At 38.9% G+C, this 13,354-nt stretch overlaps 2 protein-coding genes and 1 pseudogene across 3 annotated transcripts; 2 read left to right on the forward strand and 1 right to left on the reverse strand.

Moving 5' to 3' along the window:
- The first annotated feature begins 159 nt into the window (after window positions 1–159).
- On the forward strand, window positions 160–5,634 carry LOC141838870 (ubiquitin domain-containing protein DSK2b-like). 2 transcript variants are annotated; one of them, XM_074726473.1, is made up of 8 exons: window positions 160–489; window positions 1,316–2,047; window positions 2,132–2,334; window positions 2,404–2,517; window positions 2,583–2,641; window positions 2,998–3,032; window positions 4,293–4,382; window positions 5,203–5,634. In XM_074726473.1, exons 1-8 carry the CDS (start codon window positions 270–272, stop codon window positions 5,349–5,351), a joined length of 1,602 nt encoding a protein of 533 aa, XP_074582574.1. In that variant the 5' UTR covers window positions 160–269; the 3' UTR covers window positions 5,352–5,634. The 2 variants fall into 2 exon arrangements, with proteins under 2 accessions (XP_074582574.1, XP_074582575.1); XM_074726474.1 differs by having other exon boundaries at window positions 161–489; window positions 2,998–3,026.
- Window positions 5,635–5,930: 296 nt separating this feature from the next.
- Window positions 5,931–8,847, reverse strand: LOC141838428 (uncharacterized; annotated as a pseudogene).
- Window positions 8,848–9,116: 269 nt separating this feature from the next.
- On the forward strand, window positions 9,117–13,218 carry LOC141838429 (ras-related protein RHN1-like). Its single transcript, XM_074725905.1, has 8 exons — window positions 9,117–9,248; window positions 9,319–9,396; window positions 9,507–9,674; window positions 9,792–9,840; window positions 9,920–9,993; window positions 10,855–10,948; window positions 11,759–11,859; window positions 13,036–13,218. Exons 1-7 carry the CDS (start codon window positions 9,210–9,212, stop codon window positions 11,857–11,859), a joined length of 603 nt encoding a protein of 200 aa, XP_074582006.1. The 5' UTR covers window positions 9,117–9,209; the 3' UTR covers window positions 13,036–13,218.
- Window positions 13,219–13,354: the final 136 nt, after the last annotated feature.

Genomic DNA, 13,354 nt, shown 5'->3' on the forward strand with positions numbered 1-13,354 from the left:
ATAAGTCAACCGCACAGATTTGACAGTACGACGCGTTGCACAGAAAATCCACCGACCCCATCACGACGCACGACAGGGAGGATAGAAAAAGGAGGCCAAATAATAAATTGCGTTTAATTATCTTGTTTATTTATTGGGGGGAAAACAATAAAACAAGGCGACATTTTTTGGCTTCCATTTGAGGTCTCGGCGAAAGCGAGTGCTTTGGCGATCTACTCCTCTCGTTAGGGTTAGGGTTAGCGAACCATCCGGCGTGGTCCTAGGCGTCCATGGCCGCCGATGGTGAGTCCGGCAGCGCCGAGCCTGCCTCCGCCACCATCCACATCCGATGCTCCAACGGCTCCAAGTTCTCCGTGCAGGCAGCGCTCGACGGGACGGTAGGGGCGTTCAAGGCCGTCGTCGCCGGCATCTGTGACGTGCCGGCAGAACAGCAGCGCCTGATTTACAAAGGAAGGATCTTGAAGGACGACCATACGCTCGCGAGCTACGGTGCGTCCTCACGTTCGGTCTGGGATTATGTTACGCGTTGCATATTTTTGTCCTGATCTGGGTAGATCGTGGCTTAGTTCTTTGATAGATCTATTGATCTCACGATGCATAAAGCGTCGGCATCGTTCTGGCGTCCAAAGATGATATTTCGGTGCAATCAATTTTACTGTGATTTTTTTTACGGTGCTTTGAATATTGTTCCCAATATACGTTTGACCTCTTATTTTTATTGTTTGTTATCACATGATGATTTTCTGTAATGTGGTTGTGAAATTTAGCTAAATGGTTAGTGGTCTTAGAAGAATTATCTATGTTTATCTGTTTCATGTTATCAAACAAAGTAGACTTTTCCAACCATTTACTTCGTAAACCATTCTTCGGCTGCTAAAATGATGGCAATGAAATAAACAAAATCGAATTCTTTATCTGCCAATGTGGCGGACACGGGTATATATGCTAGCCATAAATATGATCAATTTTTAGATATCTTTGTGTAATCTTCTTTCTGCCCGTTTGTGTGTTTGAGTTTTATACAACACTAAACACACTCACGAAACTGCTTGACCCAAAACTTTCTATGACGTCTTTTTGTAGACCAGATGAAAAGGGAACAGGTTGTGTTAGGCCCTGTCAGCATACCAACCACCTCACAAACATAGATATTAACCATACTTGTGGTATGACTAATTCATGAATGGGAGATATATTTAGGTAGCCAATCTCAAATAGTTGGAATTGCAGCTTGTTATTAATGTGTAGATCCATCTGGTTCTTGATACAATAAATAATTCGTATCACTATCTGATAGTTCATATCTTATGAATAGGTGTTGAATCAGATCATACCATTCACTTGGTTCGTGGTGCTGCTTCATCAGCTGCACCAGCTGATAAAGCTGCGAATAACCAAGGAGCTTCAAGAACAACGGACAGTAGTTCACCATCTACTTTGGGAGGTTCCCTGCTCCCAGGCCTGAATGTTAATGGGTTATCTGGTAGTGGAACAGCTGGTTTATTGGGAACTGGAATTCCAGAGCTTGATCAGATGCAGCAGCAGCTTAGTCAGAACCCAAACATTATGAGGGAAATTATGAATTTGCCTGCCATGCAGAACCTCATTAGCAATCCAGATATAATCCGCAATCTTTTTATGAACAATCCTCAAATGCGTGAAATTATTGACCGCAATCCTGAGCTTGCGCATGTTCTCAATGACCCGAATACTCTAAGGCAGACACTTGAGGCGGCAAGGAATCCTGAACTCATGAGGGAAATGATGCGTAACACAGACAGGGCGATGAGCAATATTGAATCATCTCCTGAAGGATTCAACATGCTACGACGCATGTATGAAACTGTTCAGGAGCCATTCCTTAATGCAACCACTATGGGAGGAGACTTAGGGGGTGACATGGGATCCAACCCGTTTGCTGCTCTTCTTGGAAATCAAGGTGCTGGACGTGGCAGAGAGTCCCCAGCAGACTCAGCTCGTAGTCCAGAGCCAACAACTGGAACCGTACCTAATGCCAATCCTCTCCCTAACCCTTGGGGCACAAACAGTAAGTTTCTATGCTCACGTTATATGATCATTTTCTGCTAATATTTTTATTCTTGCCTATTTTACTGGTTTGTTTGATTGGTAGCTGGAGGGTCACAGCCAGTCAATACAAGATCAACTGCTACAAGTGGACCAACAACTCCTGGCTTAAATGGTCTGGGTTCACTGGATTTTGAAAATATGGTTGGCAGGATGCAGGATCCTTCCATGTTAAATCAGGTTATGCAAAATCCTGCCATGATGCAGATGATGCAAAATCTCCTTTCTGATCCTCAGTATGTTAACCAGGTAGTGTCTGAAGAACCATGATTGATTTGCCATACACGGTCTCTTACTTTTGTTTGTTAACTGATGCAGATGCTTAATTCCAACCCTAATGTACGTAGTTTATTGGAATCCAATACTCAGTTAAGAGAGATGATGCAAAATCCAGATTTTATTCGCCAGCTTATGTCACCTGAAACAATGCAGGTGTGCGTGTTGTAGAATTTTACACTTTATTTAAAATCTGTGATTTGAATAATTCTACTCTGCAGCAACTTTTATCTTTTCAACAATCTCTGTTCTCCCACATTGGACGGCAGCAGTCAACCCCGTGAGTCAACCACTTTTTATCTTTTTCCCCCTCTTTTTTATTAACTTTCATGTATGATATCATCTCTTTCTAGATTGTATATACTTTTCCATCGGGCTTTCTACTTGTTCACTGTACCAGTTTAGTTTTTTTCTACTTATCATTCATTGTCTCTGATTCTTGTCTCTACCGTGTATCCTTATAATAGGCAATTGGTGAATCAAATAGCCACTACATTTTGCATTTTGTGGATTTTCTAATGCAAATATTATTTAGATTAACCGAAGCTTTTTATTTGCTTTTAGTTCTATTATTAGTTTTCATATGAGAATAAATTATTTAGGTGACTGATTCTTTTCTTCTTTTTTTTTTTACAGGGAACAAGAGCAAACAGGCCGGGGCACTGGTAACAGTAAACATCATCCCTAAATTGTTATACCCTTTTTTGTTTGTTTTGGATTGCAATGCGTTAATAGTTGCTCATTCTTTGGATGTTTCGTGATCCTTGATGATTTGCTGCTCAGTGATTGCATAATTAATCCAGTATAAAGGTTTTTGAGTTGAAAAATCTATTTTTCAAAATGGGTGGCAATGTGGCATCACTGTTGTGTTGAATATTAACTAGTACTATGAACCATGGATTGTGTTAAGGTTATTTATCTGTACCAAAGTTTTCACACTATCCTAGGCCTAGATTCACTTTTCCAAGCAAACACACAAGTTCACCTCAATTCATCTGAACTCAGGATAGACCCACACTTTAACCTGAAACCTGCTCAATCTGTATGAATGTGTTTAAATTATTCGCTTGCTGGAGAAACAGCAGAAGCATGAGAAGAAGAGGGAGAGACACAAAGTTGCGTTAAACTTGTTACTTTGAATTGGGTCTGATGTGTTCACTCATCAAATTAGTTATCTTTTAGCAGGAGGTTGTTCCTATTTTTCTTATATTTTTAGCTTCTTTTCAAATCTAATTTCATTCATCACATTAAAAAAACTGAAGTTTATACTAAGCTAAGTGTTCGATTTTTAGTGTTGCCCTATTAAAAAACTTGTATATGATAATTTAAATACATTTTTTATTCTATAACCTTAAACCCGATATAACTGTTTTGTATAACTAACTTAGCAATTTAGTATGTATATGGGACTCATTCACTACCATTGCTATTCTCTTCAAGGCAAGTGACAGCGCTTACCATTAGGTATTCCACTGCAGGAGGTAAGAATCTAATCTCTAAATTACTCATTTTAGTTTAAAGCTAGTCCAACTGGGATTCATTGCCTTAAACTAAACTGCTATACAATTTACTAATTAAATAGAATAAATTCAAAAGGCAACGATTTTTATTTTCTTGAACTCGTATTGTTACTTAATACATTATTAAAAAATTATTTCTTTTTATTATCTTACTATCATACTCTATTATCCAAATCATAAGTCTTATTCCATACAAGTTAGAAAAGTGAGTCTCGGGATCTTGAAACAAAGTTGAGTTGGTGTTTTGTGCAGCTTTTTAGTTATATCTGCAATGATGTGCCTGCATGATTTTAGCAACTGGTCTAGAGTTGTATTTGCTGCTACTTTAAACCATGAATTCTGATTAGATAATTATGTTCAATGCTTGATCTGTCATATCATGCTCGCATGCTGCTACTTGACATTTGATAGGCACACAAAGCAACACAGGACTGGAATTCCTGATGAACATGTTTGGTGGGCTTGGTGCAGGAGGTCTTGGGATCCCCAATCCTTCAAATGGTCAATTCTCACATCTCTAGTTGCACTTAGTTATGAAGTTCAGCTTGTTAAATTATTGGAAACATACACTGAAATTGGGTCCTTGCTAATGAGGAATTTGAGTTTGGGCCTCTGACACCTAATCTAGGCCCCACTTAGCCATAATAAAATACACCCTGCATTTAAGAAAATTGACATTTGTCAAGCTATCTTCACACTCTTGATTGATTGCCCTCATATTAATATGTTAGTGTGTTGGTAGCATCTAGGTTAGTTTTGCTGCCATATTTTTGGTACAATTGTTTTTTTTTTCAATCAAGCTGTTTGGTGAAGCAATTTGGCAGACTTTAAAATTGCACATTTCACTCTTGACAAATTGCTCTTATATTATGTTAATCTATTTTCATTAGGTTATTTTTTGTAAGTTTTGATACAAAATATTGTTCGTTAAGTTGTTTATCGAGACAATTTGGTGGACTCAGCACTCTTTAATGCTATTTTTGGTTAATTTGAGTGTTTTTGATCAGGTGTATTTTTGTACAAATTTCATACAAATTTCATTTATTAAATAGTTTGGTATATCAACTTGGACTGAAAATTTACCAAATTTCATATTCTTGATAGCTTGCAACATCGGTTCAAAATGCTATTTATCGCATTGATAGGTGAATTAGTTTGATAGGCCCAGGGTATTCTGGTACAATAGTAAGAAGTGAGATTGTGTTTTTCAACAAGGGGGTCCAAATTCAAAATTCTTCATTAATATGGGCATAACGTGGGCATTTCCCCTAGTTATCTTAATTGGAATGTGAATCTGAACTATAATTTATGTCACTTGCAGTACCTCCAGAAGAACTTTATGCAACTCAGTTGTCCCAGCTTCAAGAAATGGGATTTTACGATACTCAGGAGAATATCCGTGCGCTAACTGCCACCGCAGGAAACATCCATGCTGCCGTTGAGCGACTCCTTGGGAATCCCGGGCAGTAACTTGACTTGGAACACCACTATTCAGCTCGCTTCCCTCGATCTCCGAGTCTAAGATTTACCAGCTTTAAGATCATGTCTGTAAGATTCACCAGTTTTAATTGTTCCAGAGCAGATGGCATATCAGTTTTAAATTGTCAGCATAAATGACTCGAGACGTCGCCTTTTGTTTCACATTACCGTATTTCTTGAATGCTTACATGCACATACGAGGATGTATGTATGTTTATATCATATACCGTGAATAATTCAGAGTATCGAATCCACAGTGTGATTGTTCTGTTCATATTTATCATCTCTTTCCAGATGTTGTAGCAAAGCTTCAAAGCATAATTTGACTTGGTGCAGTAGCTTGCTAGAAACCCAGAAGATCATCCAGAAGTTTGACTTGCATCAATTTCTAATAAAGTAGATGAAACCCAAAGTCTTGGCTTGGTACAGGATGTTTGAGAAGTTATGTGGTGTATTGTTTATTAATTCCTGATGGAAATAATTAATGCAAATCCTTTCTTTCTTTTGATCTGAGTTAAACAAGTTGACCATTAGTTAATCCACAGGCAGGGGTCAAACAAAGCATTCTCAACAAATAGGTCAATAAGGTTATTGAAGGCTCAGTAAATGCCAGTAACTAGTTCTTGGTTGAGCTTATCAAAAACACACACAGACATACACATACAAGTATTTTGCACAAAAATATGGTAGGCTGATGTTGTTATCGCTGCCATGTTGCAGTGTTGAAACTGCTTTCTATAATGTCATAGCGATCCAATGTCGATCGTATCGTAGTAATCTAAATTGTCGTGTGGAGGAATAGACATCGCGAAGGGAATGCTTGATGCGTGTGCTGAGTATGAAGTACATGCCTCTTAGTTCAGCTGAACTTTAAGCTTAGTCATGCCAACCTCCAGCTTTCCAACAATGGCATCTTTGATCCTAAGCCATGGATGCTGCAGACACTGTGCTGCGGTTGGCCGCCTTTCTGGAGCATAAGTCGAGTAAGGGGCACAGGAACTCAGCAAACTCGCAGGCATCAGCCTCAGGAAACTTATATTTCTCAACTAGTAGCTTTGTCTAGTGGCCAGAATTTGAGTCTTCAGATCCTCTTGAGGTCACCATACCGGTCGAAGTAGTCCTTCAATCGAGATCCCATCGTAGCAATCTGATGAGCAGATGGAAATTTAGTTAAGATAACATATCGATAGTGTCGAAATAACCAGTAGTAGTTTCACCTTTTTGGGCATCTTTCCCAGAAGCTCCATCATCAAAGCCAAATGATCCTGTCATGAGAACAAGTCACCTACTGGAAATTAAATCCATTTCCAGAACAAGAAATTGTTTCCCAAAACATCACAGATTGTTTCTTTCTGCCCTAAAATCTCTCAAAAGCTAAAGAAGTCACTGGGTTAGTTCCCGAAAAAGCTAAGGCGATAAAAGTAAATATGGAACTCTTGATGCTACCAAACAGTTTAAGAACTAGAACTTGAATTTTCAAAAACCAATTTTACTTTCATGAATATAAAAGATAGCAACATAGCACCATGCCAATTAAAAGGCAAGAGCTATACCTCATCCTCGGTGTATCCTATGCCACCCTTAGGAGTGAACAACATATCGCCAATAGCGAGCTCATAAACCATGCAAGCAAAAGACCAAATATCTGCAGAAAAATAGTATCCTGTACCGAGAATCACCTCAGGGGACCTATATATATTGCCTAGTCTGTATATCATTGGTTAATTGCTTGTTTGACCAACATGCATTTCTGAAATCCACAACCTTGCATCGAAGATCAATCCCATCCAAGCTCCTTTCCTGCAGCACAAGACCTGCGGTTGATGTTCTTCTCTCAGATATCCTTGCCCTTGCCCTCTCCTTTAACTCTTGATGCTCCCTCTGGTCTCTCTAGGATTGGAGCAAAACCGGACCTAACTGGATCCATTGCAGGATCAATGGTCGAGAGCAGGAGAACATTCTCCAGTTTCAAGTCTGTGTGAAGGATGCCAAGTTCCCTGTGCAAATAATTGAGTCCCGCCAAGATAGCCCTGCCTTTGTAGCGGTTGTACTTCACTAGCCGAAGTAGACTATCCCCAAGGAACTCAATTACCAGACAGATGCTGCCCGTTTGGGCCAGAATGCTTAAAATGGTCAACCAGTTGAACTACACATTTGGTATTCGAAGCATCCACTTCTGCAATTGCTGAAAGAAGCTCAATTTCATGGATAGCAACATGAGCAAACTCTGGTGCACTTTTCTGAATTTTCAGAGCAACAAAATTCTACAGAGCAAACAAATGCATATCGCTTAACCGAGCATTCAACCAAATTTGGGAATTTGAGATTTCAAAGATGCAATAGTATGTAAAAATGCAAACAAAAAACAGAAATGAATTGACATATGATATTGTTTTTTTTTTAATGAAGTCAAAGTTAAAAAAATTATTCAGTTTTTTATACTAATTAAATGTTACTGTTGAAAAGGACACAACCCTAATCCAATGGGTACCTTAAAGTGGCACATGCTCTCTATAAAAGGAGACTCATTCTAGGGTTCTATGAACCATTCAGAAGTCCTAATCAAGATTAGAATGAAGACTTCCATATGAGTCCTCCCATTTTATTCTTTTCTTCCATATTTTGAAGTCTATTGTTTATGAAGGATACTCGATTTGAAAAACTTTACAACAAACACTCACAGTGAAAGGGCCAAATATTTAATCTTTGAAAGATATCCTAATCAATAGTTTCTGTGAGATGTAACTCTATATGTGTGTGCATTAGAATGAGCTTCGGTTTATCTCTAAATTCTACTCATCAAAACTATTTGTGTGTATACAATAGAATTGCTGATTTGATCTATCATTTAATATTTTTCCATCCAATCTGTCCAAGTGTAATATTGTCTTCAATGTTTTTAGAATTCATACTTCATATTGTAGGCACCAGCAAATAGCTCACCAAGAATAGGGAAAAGCAAATTAGGAGCAGGAACAGTACGAGAATCAAACAGGAGATTCAACAATTAAACCCTAGTGAGCAATCAATTCGATCTTCTTTAACAGATAACTCATAGCATTCGTCCCCAAATTTCGATTTTGGCAATGATTGATCGAAGTTCGAAAGTGCGATCTTTCGTTACGGCGCCATACACAAACATGCAAACGCGAAAAGGAAATGCTCGGCGAGAGGTAGTACCTGCGATCGGGTGTCATAGGCAAGCCAGACGGTGGAGAAATGCCCCCAGCCTAGCTTCCTCTGCGCGACGTAGCGCCCTCCAGCGAACTGGTCCCAGATTCTGACCGCGTGGCAGCCTCCCTTGCGGTAGGCATCCACGCCCTCGTCCTCCTCCGACCCCGAAGACGAAGAGCACGACATCTTCCTTTTTTTCTCCCAAAGCTCTCGCCTTTTCCCGCTGTCTCGCGCTATCCGAAGGATCCCGAACTCCCCGAAGGCTAAGAAGAAGGCATCGACGGAAGAAGAGGGAGAGAGGCGGAGGCGGAGGAGGAGGAGGAGGAGGAGGGAGGCGATGGCTACAGATGGCTTCGATGGGGACGAAGCCGCTCCTTCGAGCGCCAATCGTAAAGCAATCACGATATCGGACGGCTGTCGCTGTCTCTGATAATATTAAAATTTTAAGAGGTATTATGAAAAATTGGCTAAACTTTGGGTGGCATTTAAAAATATTTCTCTTAAATTATAACTCCGTTAAAATATGGGCGCTTTTGCGATATTGTATAAATATTTTAGTAAATTGAAAACCCAAACTCAACGGAGACTCTTCGCGGCAGAGGGAAGAACAGCTTCCGTCGCATCCTAAGCATCGGAAGAAGATCCTTGCCGCCTTCGGTTCCGCGATCAAGATCCATGGGGACGGCGGGAAACAGCAGCGTCAACGCGAAGCTGGTCAGTCAGCCTTCGAATCGTCTCCATCGTGCCGAATTCACCGATCCATTCTGCCTTGTTCCGATCGCAGGTCTTGCTGGGCGATATGGGCGCTGGGAAGTCCAGCCTCGTCATCCGGTTCGTGCGGGGGCAGTTTCTCGAGTTCCAGGTTTCCATTTCTCCGGATCGTTCGACCCTTAGGGGTTCCGGCTCTATTTTTTGTGAAATTTGGGGGCAAAGTTAGGGGTTTTGTAATTGATTTTCTTCTTTCAACTGCAGGAGTCCACGATCGGCGCGGCATTCTTTGCACAGACGTTGACGGTGGGCGACACCGCCGTGAAGTTTGAGATTTGGGACACCGCGGGGCAAGAGAGGTATCACAGCTTGGCCCCCATGTACTACCGAGGCGCAGCCGCGGCGATCATCGTTTATGACATGACCAGCGCGGTCTGATCCTTGTTCCATTTCTTCACCACGATGAAATTCAGTACATTAATGCGTAAAAATTCACCTTTTTTTCCGTTTCATTGATTGACATATTGATTTATTTTCTATCGAGTTTAGGAATCATTTGAAAAGGCAAAAAAGTGGGTACAAGAATTGCAAAAACAAGGTGGGTTTAGGTTTAATTACACTTAGCTAAGTATTTATTGCTGTTGATCTTCTTTTAACTAATTTGCAAGGTGGTATAGGTAATCCAAATATGGTGACAGCTCTTGCTGGAAATAAATGTGATCTGGAGGACAAAAGGAAAGTGCAAACTGAGGTAACCATTCTGCTCGACAAGTTTCCATGTGGTTTCCCTTTTCTAGGTTCCTTTTTCCTGTGTATTATACAATTAAATAGTTTTATTGATTCTCGTTAAATTGCTGCAGAATCTGAGATTGTCATCATTAGGTTAAGTTTCCCTAATCTGGTCGTTACCTATTCTATTGTGTAATTGAGTCCCATCTATACATTCAGAAAACAAAGTTTAAGTACAAATGAACCTCTCTGCTTGCATGTTGTACGAACATGGATACAGGAACCTGATGCTGATTTCAATCCAATTGTTGAATTTGTTGAGTGTGGAAGTTGGACATATAGCAATAGTTAAAGAGCAATATCTTGTGGTTGATCTTTCACTTGCTTCCAACTATTAGCATACTGTTACAGTATCTTTCTATAACATGTGGATGTATCTGTTGGCGGTATTCTGCAAGTGGAATTTTATTGCAGAAATATCTCTCTCTCTCTTTCTCTCTCAAAAACTCTCTGCCCCCACGAGTTGGCTCAAATGGTTCCTGCATGGGTGTCACAATAAGATCTAGGAGTCCATTCCCAGTGGGTGTAGAATGCCTCGTTGGTTGCCACTGGGCCAGGACGAAGCCCCCCGTGATCCTTCCAAATCGCTTGGGGCATTACTGGAGGGGCCCCAAGATGAGGGTATCACCTTTTTTGCCACAATTCAAAAACTCTGCCATGCAATCTCGTGCAAACTTGGAGATTGAATATTATTGTGCATGATAGATTATTGTACATCCCATGTAGATCTTGCTTGAAAAGGAGAGAAGAGAAGTTAAGGCAATGTAACCTCATCAAATAGTGGAAATAATTCTAGTGCAACTCATCAGTGTCAGTCTTGCAGGAGGCACGTACATATGCAGAGGAGAATGGTCTTTTCTTCATGGAAACCTCTGCCAAAACAGCCATCAATGTGAATGATATATTTTATGAGATAGGTACATGCTTCATTGGATTATTGCTATTCTATTGAAAATAAGTTTGTAAGTTTAGACTTTGCCAATCTGCTTTAATAGATGATCCCACTTAGTGTCCCATGTCTTGTGTATTGTCTGGAAATTTTTCTTTATTAGATCAACAAGTGAGTAATTAGTGATCATGCTGGAATTAGTTTTATATTTCCTTAAATAGCTGCTGAAGTTGACAAAAAAAAAAGAAGAAGAAAAGTTCTTTCAAATTCTGTTTGTTGCATTCTCTTGAATAGAAAACTTTGATAGGCTTGCTCTGATTCTTTACCACATTCATATCCAGACAGATGTGAGTTTGCTTACCAGCTCTATTACAGTTGCCTATATTTGGCATTCCTAGTTTTTCTTAATATTCTTGCTACTTGTTCTTACATATATGCTTCTGTTTGAAGTTCAAACTTTTTGTTTCTTGCAAGTTAGCCGCTTAGGAGTGTTCCTACAAGATCATCTCCATGCAATGTTTCAGTTATTGACCAGCTGATCAACTCACCTAATTTTCTTTGTTATAATTGGGAGTTTCAAATTGTTCATTGGCTGTCTTCAGATTCTTTTGTTGTTATGATAATTTGTGCCTGTTATATATGTTCTAGATACTAGCTTTTTAAGGTGAATTTGGCCCCAAAAATGTTAATTTGTTAGATTTGCTGATTCATCCTATGCACTTCCAGAAATTTCTGGTTTACATTTCCTTCTAGAGTATCTTTGCATTTTCATTCTTCGCAACAAGAATCCAACGTGCACTCTTTTATAATGTGCTTTTGTATTCCTTTGTGCAATCAGCAAAACGGTTACCACAAGCCCAACCAGCTCAACAACCAGCTGGAGTGGTTCTGACAAATACATCAGCTGAAAGATCACAAGCTTCATCGTGCTGTTCTTAGGTAACTTTTACAAATGATTCTCGGATGCATTTCTCTTTCGATGTTCAACAGCATTCTTAATTAAATGGACCTCACCTTGGAATCCACATACACTTGATGCTCTTTGGGATTATAGACGCTCGGTGTGCATGGTAAAATTTCTTGTTTTACGTACACTACACAGCATAAGACAAGTACACTATCAGAAAGTGCATAATCAAATTCATATTTGCAGTTTGATCTGTCACAGAAATGGAAATCTGAATATTTTCTTTTTGGACAAGTGGCACATTGTAGAATAGAGATGAAACAAAAATACGACTCATGGAGTTGAAACTAGAACTGTATTCATAGTTTTTGTTATGACGATACATTAAGTTCAATTATTGGGAAAAATAGTTTTTCTTTTCTGCCAAAAAATAGTTATGATTAGGGAATAAAATTGACAAGGAATGACATACGAATATATTTTCTTTTGTTTCGTGGAAATGGAATGGTACAAATGGACTATTTTCATTCCTATGTTTGATTTACAGACATTGTCACAAGGAAATAGACAGGGATACTTCTCCACAATGTATATATCTTTCCATGGCCTATTTAGCATGTCCAACCCACTTGATTGGTTTAGTTCGCTTGGTTCATTCAGTCCAGCCATCCTATTTGTTCAAAGTGCATATTTCTTGGAGAATTGATCGAACAGGGATACTCACTACTAAAAATGGAATAGAGTAGGAGCAAAGCATGGTTGAATTGGAAGAAGGATGATTAGAGAATAATCATTCTCAATATTCCAAGTTCATTCATCTTGACTGAAAATAGGAATAACTATTCTTCTGACCCAAACATAGATAAGAGGATCAAAGTTCAAATTCCAAATGGGATGAATATTTTGGATGTCAACTTTTGAGTGTACATAAGCTGTGCTCTAGATGTACTCGGTTGACAAACCAACATAGGAGGATTTGGGAATATGATAGAGGAAGAACAGAATGGAACACTTGTTTGAGAGAAGAATAATAATTCTGTGAGAATTGGCAGTCTGGATTCATTTTGCAACCAACACAAGAATAGTTATTTCATAAAAATCTCCTATCTTTTTTCTTTTCTTTTCATTTTTTTTAATATTGCACTCAAACTTTCTTATCTCTCAACTCTATTTCCTTTCTTAAATCTGTTTGTAATCTATCTTTGCAGGTTCATGCAATTAACTCGTGGACGGTTGACTTAGGAATTCAAGAAAAAAAGAATTGTGCAGTGTTTCGTTGTGAATGTTCAAAACCTAGTGACTTGTTGCCATCCTTTTGTGTAGGAGTTCATTTTTGTGTCAGTTTAAACAAAATGTGACCACAATTATTGTCTAAATAAAAACATTTTATGAAGAATAATCATGTGTTTATTCAAAAACATTAAGAGCAATAGCAAAGATATAGGATAAAAATCAAGAGTATTTCTTTTTATAGGAATCCTTATGTGTTTATTATCAAAATATTTATTATTTTTAAAAATATTCTTC

Source organism: Curcuma longa, chromosome 11 (genome assembly GCF_044706935.1).
Source record: "Curcuma longa cultivar G26 ecotype Majalengka, Jawa Barat chromosome 11, ITB_CL_G26_1.1, whole genome shotgun sequence".
In the NCBI taxonomy this organism is placed as follows: domain Eukaryota; kingdom Viridiplantae; phylum Streptophyta; class Magnoliopsida; order Zingiberales; family Zingiberaceae; genus Curcuma; species Curcuma longa.

Bases quoted from the DNA above. Each gene is read 5' to 3' on its own strand.
- LOC141838870 (XM_074726473.1), top strand. From the start codon at position 270: ATGGCCGCCGATGGTGAGTCCGGCAGCGCCGAGCCTGCCTCCGCCACC. The intron at 490-1,315 runs GTGCGTCCTCAC...TCTTATGAATAG, and splicing joins CCATACGCTCGCGAGCTACG to GTGTTGAATCAGATCATACC. The intron at 4,383-5,202 runs GTCAATTCTCAC...TGTCACTTGCAG, and splicing joins GATCCCCAATCCTTCAAATG to TACCTCCAGAAGAACTTTAT.
- LOC141838429 (XM_074725905.1), top strand. From the start codon at position 9,210: ATGGGGACGGCGGGAAACAGCAGCGTCAACGCGAAGCTG. The intron at 9,397-9,506 runs GTTTCCATTTCT...TTTCAACTGCAG, and splicing joins GGCAGTTTCTCGAGTTCCAG to GAGTCCACGATCGGCGCGGC. The intron at 9,841-9,919 runs GTGGGTTTAGGT...AAGGTGGTATAG, and splicing joins ACAAGAATTGCAAAAACAAG to GTAATCCAAATATGGTGACA.